The sequence below is a fragment of the Stegodyphus dumicola genome, chromosome 6 (assembly GCF_044657685.1).
Source record: "Stegodyphus dumicola isolate Sdum_Otavi_A_Nest chromosome 6, ASM4465768v1".
Lineage (NCBI taxonomy): Eukaryota > Metazoa > Arthropoda > Arachnida > Araneae > Eresidae > Stegodyphus > Stegodyphus dumicola.
The window spans coordinates 119,965,803-119,992,831 of NC_140773.1; the positions used below are offsets into that span (position 1 = coordinate 119,965,803).

The 27,029-nt window shown below is 30.3% G+C and overlaps 1 protein-coding gene across 3 annotated transcripts in view; it reads left to right on the plus strand.

The window, feature by feature from the left end:
* Nucleotides 1-27,029, plus strand: part of LOC118183273 (adhesion molecule nephrin-like) — a 714,613-nt gene that overhangs the window by 150,026 nt on the left and 537,558 nt on the right. Inside the window, exon 2 of one of the 3 annotated variants that reach the window (XM_085818852.1) lies at nucleotides 5,352-5,616. The exons of the other annotated variants lie outside the window; for them this stretch is intronic. Coding sequence (XP_085674978.1) covers nucleotides 5,577-5,616 — 40 coding nt within the window. The 5' untranslated portion in view covers nucleotides 5,352-5,576. The remainder of the gene's footprint in view (nucleotides 1-5,351; nucleotides 5,617-27,029) is intronic. 3 annotated transcript variants of the gene reach the window in all.

A 27,029-nucleotide genomic window follows, 5' to 3' on the forward strand; every position in this document is an offset into this window, starting at 1 on the left:
TCATTCAAAACAAAACTCTTAAGGAAATTGTGTAAAGAGCAATACTCATTTTTTTTTTTTTTTTTTTTTTTTGCTTCTAAGCAAGGAGTTTAACAACTAGTCTAGTAATAATTTCAAAATTAAAATAATTCGCATTCTCGATTAGAAGGAACTCTGAGTTGAAATTATTAAAAGGACTGCGGGAAGAAGACGAGTTTACAGTTCATTAGTTAAAAGTTACTAAGTATATTAAGTAATGGAGTCATCTTGAAGTGAAAGGGAACCTTTTCCTTAAAACCAGCTTTACGACACCTGGCTAATCCGCATCACAAGGACACGAAAACGGCGAGGCGATAAATTCATACATCTCACGAGGAAAATCACCTACTTCGTCCAGAGAAATTGGAGGGTTGAAAAATGAGAGAGCCACTTAGAATGGATTGCCATAAGGAATAGTCCTGGTCCCGTTCAACAAGACAGAGACGACGGAGACATGCATCGCATCAACAGAGACATGCAATTTTCAGGCTTTAAATTTGAAAATGCACATTCGCATAAAAAGCTGAGAGTGCAAGAAGGAATGAGGAATATTTTTATATTTTATATTTATAAATTAGAGAATATTTTATTCTGAAAATATAAAAAAGAAAGTTAAGCATTCAAAAACTAAAAAAAAAGTAGAAAATTAATGCTAGTTATCCCTGCTAAAAATTCCCCGTAGAAACGCATACAATTTTTTTAAGGGGAATTGGCCTATACTGGTACCCATAGGCCAAACCCCCGTAAAAACCCATAGAAAAAAAACCCATGCAACTCTACGGGTACCTGTAGGCCAAATCCCCGTAAAAGCCCATAAACAGCAACCCGTATAACTGTACGGGTACCCATAGGGTAAATCCCCGTATTAACCTATAAACAGAAACCCGTACAACTGTACGGATACGAGTAGGCCAAATCTTAGGAAAAATCCATACACCTATATCGGTAACCATAGGCAAAATCCCTGTAAAAACCAGTACACAAATATCTACAGACCAATAAAGGTACCTCTTGTCAAAATCGCTGCAAAAAACAGTAGACAAAAACTCATAAACAAAACCAATAGAATTATACCATAGCAGAGTATCCATACACAGAATCGTACATACAGCGGGTATCCATACACACAATCCCTATAAAAACAATACACGAAAATAGAACTGTAGGTCAATTTTCCATAAAAACTAGTAATTAAAAACATAAACCAGCAGAAGTACATAATTAGCACTGATGAAATGTACAGGTCTAAATGGCGGAGAAAGCATGTAGAGTAATTTTAAATAAAATTAAATGCGAATAAACATAAAATTTTTAAAATATCTAGAAGCATACAAGCTCCTGTACTTCTCAATGCATGTCAGTATTTATAAACATATTACAAAATATTTGTATAAATTCTCTTTACAAAATTTTAAAATCTATTTATAGAATTTTGAAAATAATAGAAAGATAATAATCAAAGTCATAATTCACAACCATCGAATGATTATTTGTACATATGTATGTATATATATATATATATATATATATATATATGTGTGTGTGTGTGTGTGTGTGTGTGTGTGTAAGAAAAATAAAGAATGTGCAAAAGATTAAATTTGAAGCGTAAAATTATTTTTTTAAAATTCCTTTAAGAGGCCGGCCAAGCTTGGAGGATAATTTAAACCGTTTGATTGAAAGACATTTTATTAGACATATACCCCCAACTGATAAAAAATGGTAATCATTAAGAGAATGCAAAGTTTGTTGTTCCAGAAGAGATGAAAACAGTAAGAGATGTAGGAAGGAAACTCGGTATTACTCTCCAAATTGTGACGTTGGCCTTTGCATCTCATGCTTTGAAATGTATCACACAAGAAAAAATTACTAAGCTTTGTTTATATTATGCATAAGTTTAATAAAATTATCTTTTAATGTTTAAAACACATATTTCTGAAATTTTCCTGGCTTACTGGAAAAGCAACATTCAGTCAAAATAAACCTGGATGTTGGCTTTTCCTAAATAATTATATATTAAAAATTTCAATCTAAAAAAAATCCAGATATTGAAAATGTATGCATATATTGTACATACATTTATTTCTGTACAATTTTCTTCAATTAAAAAAATAGGCGCGTTTATGACAATTTTCTTGAAAATTATCCGATCGTTAAGGGATATGTGTGTGTTGTGGTGTGGTGTTAATGCTTCAACGGTATGGTGTTGAACTCCGATGAAAACTCTAATGATGGAACTCCGCATATGAAAATTTTATTGAATGTCCAAAATAAAAGGCTATACACAATCCACAAGAAAAAACTTATCTATTTTCCTTTTTTAAAACAAATTCAAATATATCTACAGTTTACGTGCGAGGGCAATACGTGGCTCTCGAGCCTAAGTTTGAAACAATGCCAACATATCAATATTATTTTTAAACAATTAATTCAACTTAAAAACTATTGAAAACGTATTCGGAAGTTAAATAATAACAACATTCATCTTATGCTCTCGAGACGTCTTTGTCCTTATTAATCTTCAGTTTCTTCTTCCTTTATGCAACCTTATCACAACTACTTCCCTCATAAAAGGATTTTTCCTAGACTATGGGAGGAAGTATTCTAAATACTTTTCACTGCTTTCGAAACACCATTAAGTGATAATTAACCATTTAAGTGATAATAGAGAAGCCAGTTGCATTACTCTGCACTTATTTCTAGATAACATAAACGCAAAAATACAACAAAAAATTTAAACTACTCCTAATATCTGCCTCATACAAAGAACATTCCTCAAATATTACAAAATGCAAATAATTAAGATAAAACATTTAATTCTAACAATTTTTGAAAATGAAACACACAATGCAAACAATTTTGAATCTACACAAATATAATTCCAAAACGCTACAAAAATCATTTTCACTAATTTTTACCTTACATTGTATCCACTAGTGATATTCAGTCACTAGACTAGGGCACGACTCAAGCCATCTGCATTACCGTCTAATTTGCCTGGCCTATGAACAATTTCAATGTTGTACTGCTGGAGACACAATGCCCAGAGAGCCAAACGAGAATTTATTTATTATTTTGTTTAAAAAAGTCAACGGATTATGATCTGTCTGGATCTTGAATTTTTGTCGGTCGAAGTAATGATTTAGTTTCTTCAGTCCATAAATAATGGTCGCTAGTTCTCTTTCAATGGTGCTATAAGTTCGCTCCGCTAAACCGAGCAGTTAGTTTTTAAACTGCTCGGTTTTGGAACAGCTTTTATTTTTTCAAAGCCCAAGTTTTGTACCACGATCTTTTTATAACTTCAATGCTTTCCCTTACTTTCTTTTCTCCAACGATGTTTTGTACGAAGACGTTTCTACCTTGCTCTTTTACCCCGAGACATTTTCGTCCTGTTTTGTCCTGTGACCGGCTGAAGCACTGTCAGAACATCGTCCATGTAGGAGTCTTAAAGCTACAGATAAAGTTAGAAGGACGTCTTTCCCTTCATCAAATGCTCCTCTTGATTAAAAATGGAGTTTACATGTTGTTGCAAACGTATCTCTTTTGAGTAGTGTAGGCTTACAGTGGAACGGAGCTTTCATCCGAAGATATCTTTGAAGATCGACTTAAGACTTATCAATTTCAACTCACCAAAGTATTTTTTCTATATTCCTACTAAAGGTACAGAGGTGTTTTCTATAGGTTAACATGATAGGAAAAAGCTGATGTGGATACCACATAACTTCTTATTACGGCTTATTAAATTCTACACAGTTTTTGCCGCATTTCAATTAAACGTATTCCCTTGAATTTCATCAGAAATACATTTCTCATTCAAGTGATTCAGTTTTCACTTCGTGGCAAGGTAAAAATACATAAAAACTTAAAACATCTTCATTAAAAATTCTAAAATACATAAAAATATAAAGCATCAAGTAAAATTAAAACAGTTAAAGAAAACAGTTTTTAAAATAAAATCAGAGTTGCTACGCAAAAATAACGAATTGGTCCAGCGGGCAAGAAGACATGTTTTGTTACACAAAACAATGTTTACATTTGGTCCCACTCGGCAAAACATTGAAGAGGCAGAAACTAACTTAATTCACTATTCTACTGAGAGTTTCAGATACAAACAAATGGCGGCTTCGTTAGGCTTAGTAGCTTTTAAACAACTTTTAAATTGTTGACAATTCTACAACTATTGCATGAAGATTAACTAAAGGCAAAAAAATCTTAACCGGAACAATAAGAACAACATAATTCAATCATTTTTTAAAACAAAAAACGCTCAATTTACCAACATATAAGAATATCCTGTGCTGTGGGATTTCTATTCTAAATAAGCTACTGCCATATTTACGACGCTATTGTTTCCATGGTAAACTGGACAGTTTTCGAAAAAAATAAAGGGTATGATACTTCTAATACACTCATTTTAGAAAAAAGAATCAGGTGAAACTAAATAAAATTAAGCTCTTTCAATCGAAACTTAAAATAAATATATTCCGAATATCTAAAAAATTATAAAAGTCAAAAAGATTAAAAAAAAAAAAATAAAATCCGAAAACTTTCAAATTTTATATTACGCCCAAAGGGATATTTTTTAATGTTTTGTGTGCTATCTTTTTTTTATTAAACATCATGGCCTTCGCACTTAAACCATGTAAAAAATTCAATAAAACAGCAATATAAAGAATATTTAAAAACAACATATATTTAGAATTCCGACAGACGTTCTCGCTCGCTGGAGATAAAAATATTATATTCCTTAAAGTGTTGCTACTGTTCGCTTTGAAATTTTTGAGTTTTTAAATAAAACCTTCGTTAAAGTTTTGCAAAATATATAATAGGTAGTAAAACTAATACGGAATTCAGAATTCGGGCATCCAGGTGCCCATGTTCAGGTGGAGGATTACGTTATTCAAAATTTGATGGCTCTAGGTACTGTCGTTTTTTTCACAATGTGAGAAACATAAATACATTCATGCAGGTTCTTAACTATTTAATTTCTTTAATACGATGATATTTGGTGGTAACAATTTAAAAATTGATTCTCCATTTTTAGTAAAATGCAACAGTATGCCGTTTTGAGACTTGGGGGCTATCGCCACTTTGGGCTAACTATGCAGTTCCTAAAGCCTGAAAGCATCGTGATTTCAGAAATTTTAAGGATTTATTCAGAGATTTCATTATATTTTCATTTCTGTATATTTTTACAAGTTGTTCTGAATACATTAATAACAGCATTTTAATAGCAATGGTTTATGCTAGTAATTTACGCTTTAATATCGTTTGAGTAGCATATTTTATTTTAAATTGAGAGTCATTTTTTTTTTTTTTTTTTTTTTTTTTTACAGAAGACATGAAAAAATGCAAAAATGCTCTCGTCGAGACACAACCCTGTACCTCTGAAACACGCGTCGAGTATGCTGGGTACGCGTCGAGAATTACCCGAGAAAGACATTCGTAAAGGAGGCAGATTATTAAATAATATTTGCTTACGTATTTTTTTTAATTTGAATGTTTCTATAATTAACATAACAGCTGAATGTTCTTTAAATGAATGTTTTAAAAATTAAAACATGCCTTTAGAAGTGTATCCATCGGAAAAGTCTCATCTAGGTAAGTGTATCCATCGGGAAAGTCTCATCTATTATTCATTTAAGGTGGTGATATCTTCTTGAAAGAAGCAAAAGTTTCGATGACTTATGTTTTTCTTTTCTCATAACAGGTTTGAAATTTATTAAGGCTCCTAACATAGAGAGGAAGACATTACAATAATTTAAAGCAAAACTGGTAAGTTTTGCTTTAAATTACACATATGCTCGATTTTCTCAGTTCTTCCATACGGTGGTTAAACGTACATTAGGTTAAAAGTACATTTGGTTACAGCAGAATTTTCCAATGATATTAGAAATACTAATATGATGGAATTTCATTTCTTATACACGGTTCAGTACACTTTGAAGCCTATCGAATCTTTTCCACATCTACTCAGTCAGTGTGAGTCAGTCTTTCTGAATAAAGATTTTCTTTTTACCTTGCCGTATAATTTCTCACAACATAATTAAAAAAAAAGTAAGTTTTTCTTCACTGTTCTCTGAGAAGAAAGTGCATTTTATTTATACTTAATAATAGCTAACAATTGCGTTTCAATAGAATATCGTATAAGAAATGAGGTCCTCCTAATTCTTTCATTATTTACACCCCAGGAAAACAAAAATGCAATTTTTATTTATAATATTAAACTGAGAACTACGCCAGTCTGAATCAAAACAGATTGCTAAGAAAGCTGAACTAAACTCTTATTCATTCAAGTAACAAATTTATCTAGCAGTGCTTCTCTGAGTTTTAATGTTTATTATAACATTATTTGTTTTTTCGTTCACATCGCTGTTATTGTTCTGATCCTAGGGAACAGTCTCAACCATTGTCTCATTACCTCCTAAATCACAGTACGGAATGCGATATCCGCAGTTCATTGTTTATTGAACCCACTTTTCATCGGTACGCATACGCGTCTTCCTGTTGTTTGGGAAACGGCTTTTGTCCCCGCATTTAAATGAGGAATTTTTAATCATCTGGAGCTCAGTCTTGAAACGCTAGTAAATGCAGGAACTTTGAACTATGATTTATTAGCTATACAACTTCCACCTGCCATTCAGGTTTTTGTTAGACTCGTGAATTTTCCGTATAATATGAAATGAAAAGGGGATGTATCCAAAGTTGTAACTGTAGCTCTCAGTCAGTTTATTCGTTCTGATTTCATAAGCATCCATAGCTGATGCAAATTTTTGGTATCACTGTTCTTCGTCTTGATATTTTAGACATGATACATCATTCATTAAACAACATAATGCATATTTTCTAGCAGTTTAAAGGTATCTTCATTTTTTTTACTTGTTTTGTCTTGTTTTTCCTTTTTATCTTCTGAAGTGGAAAATATTAAAAATTCCATACCAAAAGTACGAATAAAATAAAATTAATTCTAATCAGTCAGAATAAAAATACAAATAAAATATGACATATATTAGAGTATCCGAAAAAATATCTTGGAAGACATATGTTGTTTTGTCATAAATGTTTATAAGCTTTGCTTTTAGATATATGTCTTCATTTATGTGTTTCTGATTTAAAAGAAAAACATGATTATACAAAATGAAGTTTAATTTAGTTTAAGTACTTGGTTCAAAATATGGGGCATTATAAATGCTTATAGCATTAAATATGGCATGTAAGAAGATTGAAGTCTAATTCTGTAGAAAAGCAGTTTTACATCCCACGGTTTTTTGTAACAAAGTAATAAACCTTTGGAGAAGCTATCCTTTATTGAAATCATAGTCATTTTGCTGATACAACTAAAGGAGCCTCCCAATCGTGATAGTGGTTAGCGATGCTAACTGCCTTGCCGAAGGTCCCGGGTTCAAATCCCGAAGAAAGCATGAATGTTTATATCTGTGCGTATCTGTGCGTATAAATGTATAGCAACTGTGCGACATAAATGCGCTCTAAATATACGGCAAGCCGAAAGTCCTCACGAGAGGTTGAAGGTAAGGAAAGAGAGGTGGGAGGCCCTAGGACCTATCCCCGTGGTTGTGCTTTCCTTTAAATGCCGGCGGAATGTAACAAAGTCGTATTATCACCTGTATTGTGATCAAGGCTCTTACCAAAGACAGGCGCAATCTTGCACTCCTTGCGACGTCGAATTCCGTGGGCTCTTTCTGATATTACTCTCATACAAATGAGAAAAATCCCACAACTATAATTGAAGGATTTTAATTGAGAGAGACGATAGCAAAATTTTAGTTTAGACTGTTTTAGAAAGTTTTTGTTTTTTCGCTTTAGCTTCTTTCTGATTCCAATTGAGATTTCCTGTTTTATGTAACACAAAATAACGCAAATTAGCAAATAAAATTACTGTTCATTAAGTTTTGCCGCATGACTTTCTTTGACAAGTGATTCATATTGGTTTTAATATCTGAGATTTTTAGATTCTTCAAACACTTTTGGGATTATGAAAGCGCACACGTTTTACAAAACCAAAGGTAACTGAAAAATATATTGGGAAGAATATGCAGTAGACTTAAATCCTACTTAACCAAACTTTGCTTAATTTAAACCGAGTTTACCAGTAAAAGCAATATTGAAAAGTAAAAGTAATACTGAAATAGCGAGTTTTAAATGCATACGTCTCAAAATCTTTCTTCTGACGTTTTCACTGCCTATTTATTTAGCTGAAAATACTGATTTTTAATGAATATCTGGAATATTAGTATACTGGGAGCAGAAATATCAAACATTAAAACATTATATCTTGAACAAAATTTCAAATATTAGTATTCTTTGTTGAATTGCCTTAAAGTTTTGCATTATATTTTTTATATACTGAGAAGAATTATCTGAAATTGAGTAGCTTACCGAAAAGGAAGCACAAAATGCTCCAGAAAAGTGTTAAAAATATTATTCTATATTACAGTTATATTCTTAGCATTCTCAGAATATATAAATCTGAATGGTTACTACTGAGTTTATAGTACTATGCCAGAAAATTTTCACAATTATTTGAAAGTTAATAACATGAGATTTTTATGATACTCTTTTAATTTTATTCGTTTGCAAACGGCAATTAAAAATACTTGTTGAAATGCAGGGATATTTTGCTACTGTCTTCTAGAAATACTCCTACATTTAGAAAAGAGTAATATTAATTTTCATCGTACGCTTTTCTAGCTTCATTAACGTCAGTTCAGTACTTATATGCATTGCAGAGTCGGAATATACAATTACTGAAATGTGGGGCTCTCTTCTAAGCGTAAGGCTATCAGGCTTGCATTAATTTACTGCAATATATTATTTTTTCTTAGACTATATGATATAATGCACATTTTTAAAAAAGCTGAGCAATACTTTAGAAATTTAAGTACTTTACATTTTAAAACAACGAAAATAATAAACGTTTGACCAGGAATTAATAAAGTGGATTTGCAGGTTTACTTTTAAGCATATAGAATGCAGTTTGTCATTATAAGTTTAATATATTTCAAATAAAATCAAATTCAGAATTTTTTTATTCACTTGTTTCGTTTCAGGTGAAATAATAATGGGTTATGATCTTAACATTCTTAGCTTACTACTAGAATAAAGAAATACTGGTGAGCTATGATAAATGAAAATAATTACTTTGTTTAATTATATCGAGAAATATGCGTTTGGTTTTCATAAATATATGTTAACTTTAACAGCAAAGCCTTTGTTTAATAAAATGTGTAAGGGAAAAAGTAAAATTCTGCCACTTCTGTGCCTCATAAATACAAATTTGGCTTCTAAAAAAAGATAAACCAATTATGCAGATTTTTCCTAATATCCAGATAAGCTCCGGGTTTATTTAGCTTTTATGCTGCCTTTGGAGTTATATATTGTATCTTTCTAATGGTAAATGCACTATTAAAATGATTATTTTATCTATTAATGTACTTGTTTATTTACTTTTGTAACTAGGCATGGATATATATCTTAATGAATTTTTGTTCATGACTGAGGTGAAAATTATGTTGTTTAATGGAAATAAATTTTAAAGATATTCACAAATAACATAATTATCGAAATTAGTAGGTAGAAACGTGAAAACTATTGTTTTTTTTTTTTTTTTTTTTTTTTCGTCTTCTCTTTAGTAAAAAGTAGCCTGACTGTTTCTCATACGAAACGACGTGCTGCTAAAATGACCACATGTAATCTATTTTGGATAAAAGTATCGCATAAAGTTCAGTCAACCTGCAGAATGTCGTAGCTCAAGCTAATATATTTTAAATGTACTCATAAATCAATTCTGCACTTGTCAAAATGATCTTAACGCAAAGCCTGTTTTAGAACATAATGCTCAAAATGCATAATGAATAGAATGCTCATAATATATAATGGATATAAGGATCATACTATAAGGCCAATTCCATATGTTTCATAAAATATTGGGCATAATTTTAAACGCGGTATGGTTGTATGGATACTCCATCACCTATGTACGCAGCTATGACTTTGATATAAAATGTATTTGAAGCATTGAGCGATAATTGTATTAAATGGTACAGATGTTGTAATAATAAGAATATAAATTCCAGAATACAGTTCGTCTCTTTTTTAGTGAGGTTCAAGAAAATGTTCTAAGCATCCGGGCATTTGTTCACTTGCATTTCTTGAAGATTAGGAGCATGGTGTTCCGCAAGAAAGTATAGTCTCCTGACAGCGTTTTTTTTTTTTTTTTTGTTTCTTTTCAATTTTTTATTTCCTTATGTCCTCAAAAACAGCCAATAGCTATTGTGCAACTACGATGCAGGCATATACTGTACACGTAACTCACTACATATATCTCTCTCTCTCTCTCTATATATATATATATATATACAGAGAGAGCTATATAACTCACTGATCAATGTTAATCAGCGAATCACAAAAATTCAACTTTCTACGAGACGAATGTCGCCTTTCCGCTATCTTAAGTCTTTCCTTAGGTCAGAGACGAGCGTAGCTTACAGACAATATTCGTCTTATTATGAGGCTTGATGGCATGGAGGTACGAAGTAAGATGGAGTAGCCTTAAACATGATTCTTCCGTACCCTGCTCTGAAGCACCGGCGATCCCTACGTGGTGACCAAAACATTGGGTTATTCACCATTAAGTTCAATGGGCTTTGACGCGATCGGATGTAAATATTTTGTAATTATGTCGTAAATATATATATAAATGTATATATTTCCTTTTTCTATAACACTTCAGAATCCTAAGTATATGAAAACAACATATTTTTAAACACCATTTCATTCTGAACGGAATTAAATGCTATATTTTTCGCAGAACAGATTTCTCAGAATGGTTTAATTTGAATGAAATATTTTCACAAGTTTTCGTTAATTACATTAGAAAAAAAATTAAGGTAATTCGATTTTATTTGGTTAAGGTACAAAAATTAAGATGAAAGTTTATCGTATTATTAATATTAAAATTGTGCATTATTTCTTTTTTATTTATACAGCTTCTTCCTAAAATACTTTCTTAAATATGACATGATTTTTTGGCTTCTGAGGCATCTTTTAAATCGAAAAATTTAAGTCAATTTATAATTAATGCTCTATTCGGTTCATTTTAAATTAGAGAATTATTAAAAATTAGCGAAATACTTTAAATAACACTTAACTTTCTCAGAACATTTCTGAAAGGGAATAAAATAAGGATTTTTTAAAGTATTATTTAAAACTTGTAATTGTGTTATTATAAAATGTAAGGGGAATAATTCTTTTAATTATACTTATCAGATTTTTTTACCATTAGTTTCAACAATACATATTCCAAAACTCTTTATTACTTTCTTAAGTGCGCATCTCATAGCATTTGCTATACAATGCCTTTTAACAGATTGCTTTCCAGTACGAACAATTCTTGCTTAGATAGTTTTATAACGTATTTGTCAACAGGATTTCAATTTGTGTTTACAATTCAATATTAAGGCTATTATATATTTAGATAACATTTATAATCATTATAAATTAGATACATTTAATAATTAGATTTATTCACAGTTGTTTATAAATGAATAAATTCTTCATTTCAAATACATTTATAAATAATTTAATGAATATTTATGTATTTTGTTAAAGGCAGATGCATGCCTTTTGCAAGCATATGCATAAATACCCATACATATTTCATATTTTTCGTGCAAATCTTTAATTTCTGTGCATTCACTATATTTTATTTTTAATTAACCCAAATTAGTAAAACGTGTAAGCTCAAAAGGATTATTTTTCAGATATATAAAATTAAAATGATGAGTTTAAAATGAACAACAGTAAAGTCTCTCCTCTAAAAAATTTTAAAAGGTACATGTTACAATAATATATGGATATGAAAAAAAAAATATTTTGTTTAAAACATTTTGGCGTTTGGAACATAAAATAAAAGTAGCGACTACTCTATCAAGGGTATCGAAAGACGTATACAATTTTAAAGGTACCGTAAGGTATTTTTCATTCTTTAAGCATAACATTTTTGTTAAAATTTATATTTTTATAGTTCAACAGCTTATAATTTTATAAAACAAATTCATAATCAAAATCGCTGTTGTTAGTTATCGAAAAATAACCAAGATGTGATTTTTGCGCAAATGTCACTAAACTATACAAATTGCTACACTCTATAGCACTATGAATGTTTCTTTCATGTGAAAGTGTCCCTTTTTCGTTTTGTATGGAACTGTCGTATGTCGAAATACTATCAGAACACTGTCAAGCGAGCTTCTGAATGTAAACAAAGAACACCCCACCTGGTGACCGAAGCTTCGAAGCAGTGCTTCACTTCTAGTGCCGGTTGGCCACTCCTTCCTTTCTTACCTCCCTGTTTGATAGTAGGGGAGAGGGACACTCTGACCATCCCCTGGGGTGCCCTCCTTCAAAGATTGGGTGGAAAAGTAGAAGTCTAATCTCTTTGAGGCTCTTGCAACCATCGTTCCATGAAATATAAAAACAAAAACAAACTTATGATATCTTAAAGGTACATTTGATTTTAATTCGAAACATTGTACAGTGAGAGAAACCTATAATAAAAAATCATGATATCTTTAACAGGCATTCAAAGAAAAAAAGTCAAAATAGAGTACACTTTTGTAAAAGAACAAAACAACAGTAATAAACTTGGATTATTAAATTAGGGAAAGATGGATGATAATCCCTTGAAATTGGAAATCATATTACAAATTACACCGGTGACACAGCAATAAATGTATGATTAAATGTAATCTTCTTACTGATTTAGCTTGCAATATTTATATTAATTAAATAAATGTTGGCATTTATTAAAATGTATGTTTTTTATATGCTCTTCAGAAAATTCAAAGCAAAATCGTTTTAAAATTGAACCTAAATTTGCTTAATGAACCAATCTAGAAATTATTGCTCTTTCCAAATATTTTCCTGAGGATCTTATTTTACATTCAGGAGAATGTGTTTAATTATTAAAACAGATAATTACAAAAAACCTTAATGTTCAACTTAAAAGTCTTATTTATTAAACTTAAAAAATTAAAAATATATTTTTAATACTTTATTTCTAAACACAAAGCTTATTTTTGGAAAATGTTCATAAAAGCCAAAACATATTCCATTTCAGTCACATTAAACAGTTGGAATATTTTCTTTGTTCATTCTCAATCCAATATTTCCTTTTCATTTCATCAAACTAATCTATGCGTCGTTATTCATTAAATAAAATATCATTCATTTGTATGCAAGAAAAAAGTAAAATTTTGTGTTTATCATTAGTATCAAAATGAAAAATGATTTCAGTTAAAAGAATTATTTAGTATTCCAGAAATTTAAAAAAAAAAAAAAAAAATTATTCTTAAGCTATTTAAAAAATCTATGATATGAATTAGGATTTACGACATTAAGAGCGTAAAAAATTTATTTACATACATCGAATAATAGCATACATTCTGTTCACCTTAGAAAAGTGCATAATAATATAAAATAATACATGTTTTGAGTGGAAATTAAAACCATGATTAAATTTTGCCATGACCATTAGAGTTTAAATAGTAATTCCCATAAAAAAAGATTTATTGTTCAAAAGGTAATTTGAATATACTGCAATTTCTATTTATTTTATGGCATAAATTTGTACGTATGAAAAGATTTTATTACAAAATTTCAATTACAGTAATAATTTGTTTTTAATGTTATTAAACTGTGTTAAAAATGCAAATTACAGTTTTTTTACTTAAGGAATGCTTTGATTGAAGTAATTTGTTCTTTATGTTTCATTAAAAAGAAACAGACTAGTTGGATCTGTTAATTATAAAATTTATAAATTCAGACAGGAATTTCATTTTCGAAGATAATCATTTTTTCTTGTATGTATGTATGAAATAAAGTAAAAAAAAATAACATGCCGGTAATTTATGCCTTACTCAAAAATAAATTGTTCAAATATAAAATACCTAAACATAACCACATGCCCAGATAAATATGCATGTACATATGTGTTATGTACACTGCGGGGGAAAAAGGGACAGATTTATATCCCCCATTTTTCTGTGCCGACAAACGAAATTTAAATTCAATTTTCTTCTCTCGAAAGCGCGACATAGGATATACATGTATATTAGATTTATATACAGCATTGTTCTAATATATTTATTTTCATACAAAATAGGACTTTTTCTGAAATAAAATGCCAATCGTTTTCCATATTTCGAGTCTACGACGCAAATTATGCCAAATTGCCAGGTTTTGTAAAAATCGCACGACATGTTTTTAAGAAATTAGCTCTCAAAATTTTAGTATCGGAATGTTAATTGAATTTGGTATATATTTATTAATACCTCTTTTTTATTAAACATTCTTGATTCTTCTTTCACATTTCGAAATATAGTTTCATTTCAATAAAATTCGCCCATATTTTTATGATTTGTTTTTAAAATTTGTATTTTTAAATAATTTTTATAAAAAAAAATGTGAATTATAACCTATAAAATTCTTACCACCACTTAAAGTAGATGTATTTCTAAGCATGCCTGCAAAAAATTAGAGATTTCCTAAGCTATACATAAATTTACATACTGGCGCGTTTTGAAATTTTTCATATTTGCCATAAGCGATCATAACGCCAAATGTGGTTTAGGCACTTTGTGAAAATTATTTGAAAGTATGAATGATGCCTTTTTTCACTCGTATTCAATGACAAAAGGGAGAGGAAAATAGGTTGTTATAAAATTAAGAAGTTCGACAAGTGAATTACTTTTTGGCGCAAACTAAAAAAAATGCGTCGAGATAAATTTTTAAATTTCTCCATAAATTTCCCACTAAAAATTACAAAAGTTTAACACCTAGGCATAATTTGAGACGTAGAATCGAAATATGGAAAAAACTGGTATGTTATTTCAGAAAAAGTCCGATTTTGTGTCAAAATACCTATGTTAGAACAATGCATGCTATATATAAATCTAATACATATCCTAAGTCGCACTTTCGAGACATGAAAATGCAATTTGAATTTCGTCAATCGGCCATTAGAACTGGAGAGATAGAACTCTGCCTCACAATTTTTTTTTAATTTTATTTTTATTTATTATTATTATTATTATTATTATTATTTGCTCAGTGCACCTGTATATATATTGATTATGAAGTTAAGTCGGAACTTAAATATAAATTTAGTTCCAAAAATATAACGGTCTACCGATTTCTCTCTCCGGGAAATAGTTACAAAAACCGAGGAGAGAGAAACGGGTAGAGTTTTACATTTTTGGATCTAAATTTATATTTAATTTACGTTCCAACTTAACTTCATTGTCAATTTATTAGGATCTAGCAGCTTCAGCGCAGATTCGTCTCTTTTCTTTTTCAATTTGTTACTGCTTCATTATGACTATTCTTTAGTATATATATATTCTTTAGTATAGTTGAGAAATTTCAAATTAAGCTACTAAATTGTTAAAGTCAAGGAGTATGCTGCGAAATTAATTAAATAATCAAGATATAATAATTAAATAAAAATTAAGGATTTAAGTATCTCTTAGGAAGAACAAACTACAAAAACAGTAATAAAAATAACTTAAAGAAACTAACATAATGAAATTAATACTCGTATAAGAAACTTATATAAAAAATAATTGTTGAAAATTCTTTGGTCATTCTCAAGGAGCAGCTGAAGAATTTTAAACGGAGCCACGTTTCTGAGTTAGATCCTAGATAGGAATTCTTGAAATAATTCAGAAAGAAGTACCACATAAAAAATAATTTAATTAAATTTGTTAAGTCTTAAATGTACAATAAAGTAATTTTTTAAAATTTTATTAATCATCAAGATAATAACGTGCTTGAATATGCCCCCAAAACAAAAATTACTAAAAAATTAACAATATAAAAAAAGAACTTGTGAAGTAAGAAACAGAATAACCACAGCATAATTTAGAAGGAATGTGCTAAATAAAAACTAAGCAAATCCACAGAATTGCTAAAATATTTTGTAAATTCAAAAGCAACAACTGTAAATCAAAAGTAAATACATTTGAAGCGATTTTTTTTTGAGGAAACAAATTTGTTTAGAGTAAATTTATTAAAATAGTATTTAAGTATTTTTAAATTCACAGTTTGACGGAAAGAAAATAAAAAATGTAAAACTTGTAACCTCAATTGGAAGAAAGGAATAATATTTAAATATGCAAAGAACTGAACTGAACTACTAAATTCAATCAAATTTATTTGAAAGAAATATGGAAAACAAAAGAAAATCTTAATAAAGTTATTCACCATGTGGTTCTTCTTCGTGAAATTTCCAAGGATGTTGTTTAGAAAAAAAAAAAAAATGATAGAAGAGAATTGTGAATAATTGGAAATAATAGCAGTCAATAGCCTTGCTGAAGTATGAAGAAGTCAATAACCTTGCTCAAGTATGAAGAAGTCAATAACCTTGCTCAAGTATGAAGAAGTCAATAAGCTTGCTCAGGTATGAAGTTAAAAAAGTGAAAGTGTTTGAGATTGTAGTAAAATTAAAACGGCTTAATATGTAATTTTTAGAGCAGCCAAAGAATTTTGAACAGAGCCACGTTTCTGAATTAAACTAACGCGTATTAATCATCATATTATTCTTAGTTTTGTTAACTACTTCAAAAGTTACACATTAGTTAGTTACAATTCATTATTTTTTAAATTTTACTTCTGACAAGCTTTACTACCAAATTCGGAGATGAGCTAACTGGATGCCTATCAGTTGGAAATATCCTTGTAAATATGTAAATATTTACAAGGATATTTACAACAGGATTGTAAATATTTACACTATATCTCTCTTGCTAAAGAATGGCAATTTCCATTTCACTCCTATCGTGATTCAAATAGATGAAGACATTTTTTTTTTCTCTTACTTTTTGTCTTTAAACAAATTTATCTCTTTCCCATTACTCAGATAAAATTTCCTTCAATGTACACTTAAATTTATTAAACGTTTTCACATAAATGGTGTGGTGTGGTGTATTTAATTATGGCAAAGCACACGAGGGCTATCTGCCTGAGGGGAGGGATGCCTTCGTGGAGGACTTTCTAAAGGAAACTGGCTCGTTACACATAGGGAAAACCACGAAAATGCCCATGCAGCCAGCCCGTTCGCGAGATTCGAACCTCGGACCGAACTACCAGTGTTCAGCGACTTTACCGTTCAGCCGCTGCGTTTTCACATAAAATTAACTTACTTAAACAGTTCTTGTAAAATTTAAATTTTAAATTTCTTTCCCAGCTTAAACAGTAATATTAAAAATTAATTTTTATATTACTAAAATTATTTTTAGCAATATAAAAATTTATATATTTATTATATATTTGTTTGTATTTATTATATATTATATATTTGTTTAAAAAATTAAAAATTATTTTTAAACATCAATTTTTAATCTTTTAAAATTAATTTTCTTGTAATTATAATATGAAATTAATTTCTATTAATTTTATATTTTTAAAACAAAGTTTACAATTTCCCACGTTTTCTTTTTTTACCTGCTCAATTTTTTTTATTCCTCAACTCAGCTACTGCTTTTTATTATATCCATTTAATCAAACTTCCTTTCTATTACCTTAATATTTAAACAGTGCCTTAGGCATACTGCTATTTAATTTTTTTTATTTAATTACGAAATTATTTTATTTTTTTATTTAATTACGTATTATTCCTTTTTTCTATTTTATGTTATAAACTTTTTGTTTTTTATATATTTTTCCTCTTTTCCCTCAAATTCAAAACTTTACTGCGTTAATTATTGTTACATTAATTGAAAATCTTACATATTGTTTTAGTACATTTCTATAATTAAATTGGTTTCCTAAAACATTTTGACTTGAAGTACATTTAATTTGGTTTACAATAGTTGCTTTTGCGTTAGCAATAGTTACATTTGTTGATTTACAATAGTTGCTCTTGATTTTAATTTTTAAGGTGTTTCAGCAATTGTACCTTTCTTTGGTTTGGAATGTATTTAATATTTATTTTGTACATTGCTTTAATTTACGCAAAACCTTTCCTGGTTCCTTACTTGGAGAATTTTTTATACTGCTTATTTTTATAGTAATTTTTATTTTAGTTTCACGTCAGACCGTATTAAAACTTGACGATTTATTAATATTAAAACAAATAAATGTCACTTCATTGCAGTTTTTAAAGGACATTATTTAATAATATTGACTAAGTTAATCGTTATTTGGCACTTTTTTAATTTTTTTTTCTTTTATATACATTACACTTTCATACATATTACATATATAAAAATCTTCAAACATTTGTCTCTTTTGTAAATTAATTAGTTCAAAGAGTCAATATGCTTAGCAGGGCTATTAATTTCTTTTTAATATTTTGCTTCGTCCACTATAAAATGGCGTTTCACTTTTCAAATTGTTGCCACCAAATATTAGAGCCCTGAATTATATTTAAAGAAATTAAATGATGAAGAATATGCATAAATGTATGATAGAGACATCAGATTTTGAATAACGCAATTCTTTACCTTAACATGGGCATTTGAAAGCCTAAAGTTTGACGTTTTAACTTGGTTTTTTATCTATTTCATATTTTGTAAAACTTTAAGGAATTTGTGATTAACAAACTGAACGATTTCAAAGTAAACAATGACAACACTGTATGAAAATAAAATTATCTCTACAGCGCCAGAATATGTATCGGAAATTCTAAACACATGTTGTCTTTAAATATTTTGTGATACTACCGTTGAAATGAATTTCATGGTTTAAGTGCGAGGAACATGATATTTAGAAAACAAAGGTAGCGCACAAAACGTTAAAAAACGCCCCTTTGGACGTGATATAAAATCTGAAAGCTTTCAGATATTTATATTTCAGTATTTGCTATATTTTTATTCAGTATTTATGTTTCAGTATATATTTCAGTATTTCCTGTGGTTTAAATATTACATAGTTATGCAGAAATAATATAAATTAGACAGATTTTTTTTTTACTTTCGAATACAGATTTGAGAGCTCTACTTTGCCCTTGAGCCGCGATTTTTATTCATTTTGTTATTTTGGTATTATCTGTAAAGTATTTCAATTAATGTATTATATTTGTTTTAGAACTGCATTTGTTACCATTGTTATATTTGTTTTCTAAAATTTCTCTGAATAATTGTTGCTCTTAATACTAACATCAGACATTGAATTCTGCAAACAAGCTTATTTATCTTTATTCAAAAAGTCATTTATTAATGTTTCACCGAAGGTCCACAATTTTAACAAATTATTAAAATGTTATAAATTCCTAAAATTCTTCAGCATATTTATCTGCAAAATTACTGCCATTAATCGATTGAAAATTTTAAGATTAAACGCATTAAGACAAAGCGCAAGAAGGCTATCTACTAAAGAGAAGAATTTTTTTCGCTGAATAATTTTAAAGGTTGGTTGATTATCTCGTTGAGGAAGTATTTATACCAGTGCTATGTGCCTAAGAGGAGAGATACTTCCAATGAGAACCTTCTAAAGGAAACTGGCTCGTATTGACGAAGCTATACAGCCAGCTCAAGGAACAGATTGCAATCAGCTAGTTTGCCGATATTCGAACTCTAAATTGCTTGTTTCTCCGGATGGGGCAACCATTGCTCTGCTGTCTTATCCACTGAACATTGGTTTGATTTATTTTTCACATGGCTTTAACAAAGAAATCACATGCCCTCAATACATTCAGCCATGGGAAACAGAACGCGAGCAACTGCCTTATTTTTTTTTTTTTTTTTTTGTATCTTTAACAACTTAGCCACTGGAGTAATTGTTTGATTAGGAATAATTACCGAGCCATCAAGAGAGTTAATAAATAAAGCCGAAATCGTATTGCTGACTTCATACTGTGTTATTCCCATTTTCTTCTTTTTACCGCAGTTACTGACAGAAACGAAACTAGTAAAATTCTGAAAGAGTGTTAAATAAATTAACTATCCAAAATAATTTAAATGTATGCTTAGTTTTATCTATTCCATTAAATCGAATGGAGGATGTTGCTGCGTCAAATTAAAATGCTCTACACTTTCACATTTTACACGTACTAATTACTCGTTTGGCTAATTAAATTTAAGACTTAAACTGTAAATTAAGTAGATTCTTTCGGAGAGATTTACAAAAATTGATAATAACAAATAAACAGCCTAGGTTTTAAGAACAATTTTTATAGCACTTTAAAATACTTTATCTTTTTATATTTTAAAAAAAAAATCCATCGTTACTTTAAGACTAAATGGATTCTTTCTTGCTTTGTTAGCAGTTCATTTCTGCAGCAGAAATAAAGACTAGCTTCGTCCTTTGTTACAGAAAAGAACTGATAGTAATTCTAGAATGACGTGGATGTGTTTGCTCAAGTGCATTTATTTCCTTTTACGAAAGCTAATTACTGATAAGTTGTTAATCAGGTTTTGAAGAGAAAACACAATTAGCTTTGCGATATGAGTTCCTTATACGTATGATTATTAAAATTTATGCATGCGAAACAAGATTAACCGAGTGATGAAAAGATAAAATATATTCTATCTGGAATTAAGAACTGCACAGTATCGACGTAGACAATAAATGGAGGTTGTGGAAATATAACATTTAAGGCGTTTCTAATACCATGTATTAAAATTTTTTGGTTTCGAAACCACGTTTTGATTTTGAATTTCATACGCTGTTGTCATGAGCGTGTGCTCTTTTTTGTGAAATCTGTATTTTTTAATCCTGGATTTATTATACTAATGAAGAAGTTTTCAATTATTATGCAGATTTTAACTGTATATAATAATGTGTTCAAAATAATGCAAAAATATATGTGAAATAAAAGAGAAAAGAGAGCTAGAATGGGAGTTCACTTAAGATAAACAAACCTGGCAGAAAGTGTTTCGAGGTTTTTAATCGTCCTTTGACTTCTTGTTTGATAATGGGACCATACGTGTGCTACCTACAATCATGAAATGAAACTATTCGAGAAGATTTCCGAGGAAAACAAAAATATAATAGTAAAAAGGGAATACTTAGTGCTTTCTACTGATAAAAATAGAGGAAAAGATATGAATAATTTTGCTATTTAAAATAAACTATTAATCGAATTCGGATCATTAAATGAAACGAGAAGTTATTATGGATCTGTAAAGCTTCCAGTAAATTTAATTAGACAATAAGATAAGGTCTTTGAAGAACTTTAGAAGCAAAAAGTTAGAAATATGATTTTCCAACTTAACCAGCAATTAACAGTTAAATAATTATAGTCTTCAGTCATTTCTCAAACACTCTCGGAACGCGAAATTTTATTTACAGCACATCATTTATGCTTAATTTCTAACCTCTCGATGGATAACTATTTAATCGGCAGACAAAACAAATTAAGAAAAGAATAATTTCTCTTAGTGAATGGTTAAATGGTACAATTAAATATATAGTATAGTTAAATAATTGTGAAAAATGGTATAGTTAAATAATTGTGAAAAATGGTATAGTTAAATAATTGTGAAAAATGATATAGTTAAATAATTGTGAAAAACATATTCTGGAAAATTCTATCCTCGGAATGACTTCCAGCACCTTTCTTTACCAGTACTTGAGTTTAAAGTTATGATGGAAGCGCTTTTGCAGTGGGAATACTATCATCTCTGACGTATCGTGAAGGGATGAGTTGAGATTTTCGAGATTAAAACTGCTAAAATTTCGATCTGACAAACTAACAGACTTGGAGCTTCTATCTTGTAAACTCTGTTTTATGAGCATTAAACTTCACTACGACTCTCTTATTCATAGATCTTTGACGAGCTCTTAGAGACTGGCAACGCGTAATATGACACTGAGAAAGAGAGAGTAAATAGCATACATAAAGACGTCTGAATCTCCTCAAAAGCTCGAAAATCTACTAAAATCGAAAGATTAAATAAAGAAAGGGAATCTAAAACTTTATTTTTCATTTTGTGTTATTAAATTCATTTTATTTATTTTCATTTTTATGTTTGTCTGTGGTGTTCACTTAACTCAGATTCACACTTACAGTGTAATCTGTTCCGTACCGTGAATAACACAGAATCATTGATTTTGTTTGTGAGTGAAAGAAAGTAAAATATTCAGTTCTAAATAAGAAAGACACGAAATTATAATAGAAAGTTATGCAGCAACCTTTAGATAGATGTAAACTTTAGATAGATGTAAGCCTTTAGATAGATGGCATTTCTTTTACTGTCAATTAAATTGTTTCAATTTCAAGCCGACTGATAATTGTTTTCCTTTATCAGAAGTTAATATATTTTACAGCGGAAACGGAACAAATAGCAAAACATCATCAGATCATTCTACAAGAAGTGCCATTTTCCAGACATCAAAACATGTTGTAACCAAGTGATTTTCTCGATGTATAAATACTACTGAGCAAAGCGAGCTTCATTCAAATAAACTCTGGGTTTCAAACACGCAGATATTAGTTTCTTGTTTTGATTGTATTTCATGGAAATGATAAAATGACAGAAACAGAAGAGTGTGTCAAACACATCATGCTTTACGAGAATAAAAACGCAACAGCGCATAAAACCATAAAAACTGTGGAGCAAATTTGTAGTAAAAATATTTCAAATATTGATTAGCGCAACGATGGTTCTCGAAATGTAAACAAGAAGGCATCAGCTTTGATAATTGCCGGCCGCTTTAGGCGCATCGACATTTTTGATAACGATGAAAGCTACAATTGAAAGGAATCATTAGGCAGTTGTTCAAGAGTTGACAGGAAAGGTCCTCATCATCAACTGTGCATCGTCATTTGAAAGAATTTTGAATTGTATCTGAGCTTGGTAAATAGATTCCATCGAAGAGAGCTTTCACGTTTAAAAGAATCGTTTATTGTTTGGTGATGATTCTTGATTGGAACTTTGTAACTAGAAAAATTAATTGATAGAGCAAAATGCAATTCCTATGAGGTAACTGAAACGGATATTCAAGGCATTTCATAAACTGAGTTCATAAATTGGTGGATTTAATGTTTATTTGAACAGATTTAAAAGCCTATCGGGAATCGTGTTAAATGTTGTCATAAATGTGCCCTACATTGTGTAACAATAATTCATTACAAGGACTAAGTTACACATAAAAATAGCATACAATTTTACGTTTCTACAGAATAAGGGTCTCATACAACCTAACCCGTTCATCACCTGGCCTCCACTGAAGGATTTTTCTGGCTACCCCCCTGAAGGCGATTGCAGACACTTAGCCGACAACCACTTACAGGACACTTAACCGCCACCAGTTAGCCGACAGGCCATTTAGCCGACAAGGACACTTAACAGACAAGAACACTTAGCCGACAGGCTGAATATAATTAAGTGCACTTAGCTGAATATAATTAAGTACACAAGAAAAATTACTAATTATGCGAAAGTGTTCAAAGGAACCCAGTTTTTTAAATGAAGAAGCTTTGGGGACAATGTTTGCTTAGGAACATGACAATTCACTGCGAACTTTATATTCCTGAAATTCAGCTGTACATGGCTGAAAATTGCTGAAAAATTCTTTATGAAAATCCCAAAAGTGCAAAACAGCACAATTATTGTATTGAATTAGGACTACGAAAGGAAAAATATCGCAAAAGGTCACTTGCGGTACTACGTCACCTGAATTAATTTTTGTTTTGTGCACTCTCACTATTGTTGTTATGTATTTATTTCTGTTCATGTTTATATTGTCTTTCAACGTATTTTAATTGTTATGTATCAGTACCGTACACTCAAATGCTCATCCAGAAACTGTTCTTGGCAAATGAGGCATTTCTTTTACTGTCAATATTAGCTACTCTGTCATTAATTGCTTTGTAATCACGGCTATGTTTTTGCGCACTTACTCTTCTACTTCAACGGCTGGCAGCTTCAGGTGTTACTCTCGATCGGACTCTTTATGTGTTTTCGTTCTTTATCAGACTTTGTTACACGCGCTGTCCATTTCATTATGAACTGTGACTTTGTGTTCATTTCTCTAAAGAATTATTTGGAATTCGCACAGATTCGAAAACCGGCACCGCATTATTCCGGGTTAGAGATCACTCGCGGGTTAGCGAACCTCTCATGTTTGCATGAGCCGACAATTTTTGCAGATCCCATATTAATATGTAACTAACTGACCATCGTACTTAGCTAAAAACAATTCTTTCTTTTCTTTCGACAATTAATTCATATTCTCTGACTAGAAATTTCAATGCTTTTTCAATTTGGCCAATATATACCTAACAACACAGTATATATCAAACTTTGCTAAATTACATAAGATTATCAAAACAAATGTAACAAAATGCTTAAATTTCATCAGATATTCCCACAGTTTTACAATATCTCACAGTAGTTATCTTTTAACTACTCAAACCAACAGAACTTAATTCAAAACAGCTAAAGAAAGCTAATCCGCGAATTCGTTACAATCAACAAGAACAGTTTTCTAAACAAACTCTTAAAACAACAACTAACTGGCTAACTAACTGAATGACAATGATTATAAATTACAGAGTGCTTATGGTTCAAAACCGTGTACTTCCACATCATAAAAATATCTAAGTAGTGAGCAGAAATAGGAAAAATGCAAAATAGTTATCATGATGGGCACAGAGGGAGCCACATTAGCTCGAGAAAGTTAGGGATAGGAAAAATCAAGTTTGATTTTTTTTTCGAAGTTTTTTGGTTTTAAACTTTTTTGTATTTTTTAATTTTATAATTTTATGGTATTTTTATATTTTGGCTAACTAACTGAGATGTTTTCATGCCGCTTATATAAGCTTTTTCTGGTATTTTCTCGAAATCAAAAAGATATATTTTTTTATTAAATGTTAAATGCACGTGCTCTTGTATTTTTAATTTTCCAACTTAGCTTTCCTTTAATATTCGTCACGCGCTGCCCTTAATGTGGAGTAAAATAGTTTAATTTATAATTCTACTAAGATTAGTATTTAAATACCAAGTCCGTAGCAAAATATATGGGATCTTTAAGAATCGAAAAATTAACTGATGGGTGAAAAAATGACTTAAATATTGAACTTATGGAGAAATCGAGAAATTTGGTAATTGATAGTAAGTTTAAATAATTATTGGGTACGTGTCAGCTAAACGTAACTGTCGGCTTAACGACCTGTTGAACTTATGAAGTTGTTGATTAAATGTCTTGACAGCTAAACGTCCCGTATCTAAATGTCCTGACGGCTAACTCTCTGTGTCGGCTAAGTGTCCTTGACGGCTACTCTCCGTGTCGGCTAAATGTCTCGGCTCTGTCCGTGTCGTCGGCTAACTGACCTGTCGGCTAAATGTCGTGTCGGCTAAATGACCTGTCGGCTAAGTGTCCGTGTCGAGTAAATGTCCTGTCGCCTAACTTGTGTCGTTTAAGTGTCTTGTCGGCTAAGTGTCACGGACACCCCTGAGGGCACAATACTCTCGTTGATAGCGTGAGTCCACCATCATTTATAGTATCAGGAGCGGTTATAAGCCCACATTAAGGCTCAGGATCCCCTGTGATTAATTACAACTTTTAGTTTGTGGACATACTATTGTTTAACGTGCGTTCAAAATGAAATTCTTAAAAAAAAAAGCAGTATGATTTTATATTTTTTTTCCAACTACATGACCATGATTTTAAATTTACTAAAGTTGAAAATATTTAAATGTTAACCGCTTCTTGGGTTTTCCTGTACATTCAAAAACACTTTTAAAATAAAATGAGTAATTCTTGCTATATGTCTAGTCTATGAGAAATTCATCGTCTTTACTTCTATGAACCCGTTTCATAAGAACACACTATGCATATATTCTGTACAAAATAAAATACGGCACGGAATAAACTAGCAACCAGTAGCTGTGGGAGGAAAAAAGTAGATATCTGAAAAAGAGAAACAATCTAAATTTTTCTTACCTTTATCTTGGTCTACATGAAAGTTACATTTAATTTAATCTTGTCGTTTCACTCCATTTTAAGTTGACTAGAAACTCAACAAGCCATAAACTTTATTTTCCGTGCCTCATGCTCACCCCCACCTGTATTCAAAAGCGAAGTTCACTCAAAACAGAGAGCCCACAACATGGAAGCGAGAGACTGTTTATTAAGTTTTAATTCATTCCAAAAAATATTCTTCCGCGTAATGCATGACGTTGATGCATTTAGATGGATGAGGTGGAAGAACTGAAGGGCAGCGAAGCGGCAACTTTTGAGAATAAAGAATGCGGGTGTAGAGAATGTTTTTGCTTTTATCTCGGGATGTTTGCGATCGCTCTGCGTTTCGTCTAAAATTTTACTTCAAAAGAAATGAGTAAATTAGTGTAAGATATATATATACTTGACTATATGAAAGGCAATTTGAATTTTGCAGCTGAAAGAGTAAAAAAGAAATAATGGAAAGGAGAATGAATGCAGGAAATGGTTTATTTCCTTATTGTCTGCATAGTAAGATGTAAAATTAAGAAAAGTCAAAAACACATCGACATTTATATAGAAATGAAAAGGCAGAATAAAATGCTCTTGCGTAGTTATCAAGCGTAGTTACAATCACAAGCGTAGTTACATCGATCGATAAAAATAACGCTGAAATGCTTAAAACTAATATTTTATAATTGTTTAAGCATTAGAAAGAACATGGGCATTGTTAATGCAATTAACAGAGGAAAGTAAAATTTGAGTCTTATTTCCAAATAAGACCAGTTTGAGATTCATTTTAATTAATTTTAAACCAGATGAATTATGCTGAGGTACTGGGCAGCAAAAATGAGAAAAGAAAATTATATCTATTAGACAATAGTTAAAACATATCATTACGAAAATGCCGTAATGATATGTTTTTAAACTCTTAAAACTATCATTACGGCATTTTCGGTTTGCCTCTAATTACGGTGGGTGATCGTTTTGATCTCGAGTTAGTTAACGAAAACATAAATTTAGCATTTTTGAAATTTTTAATGAAATACGTTAAAAATTAGTTTATTAAATTAATTTTTGTTCCAGTGTTAAAAATCTTCAAAAAACCACCT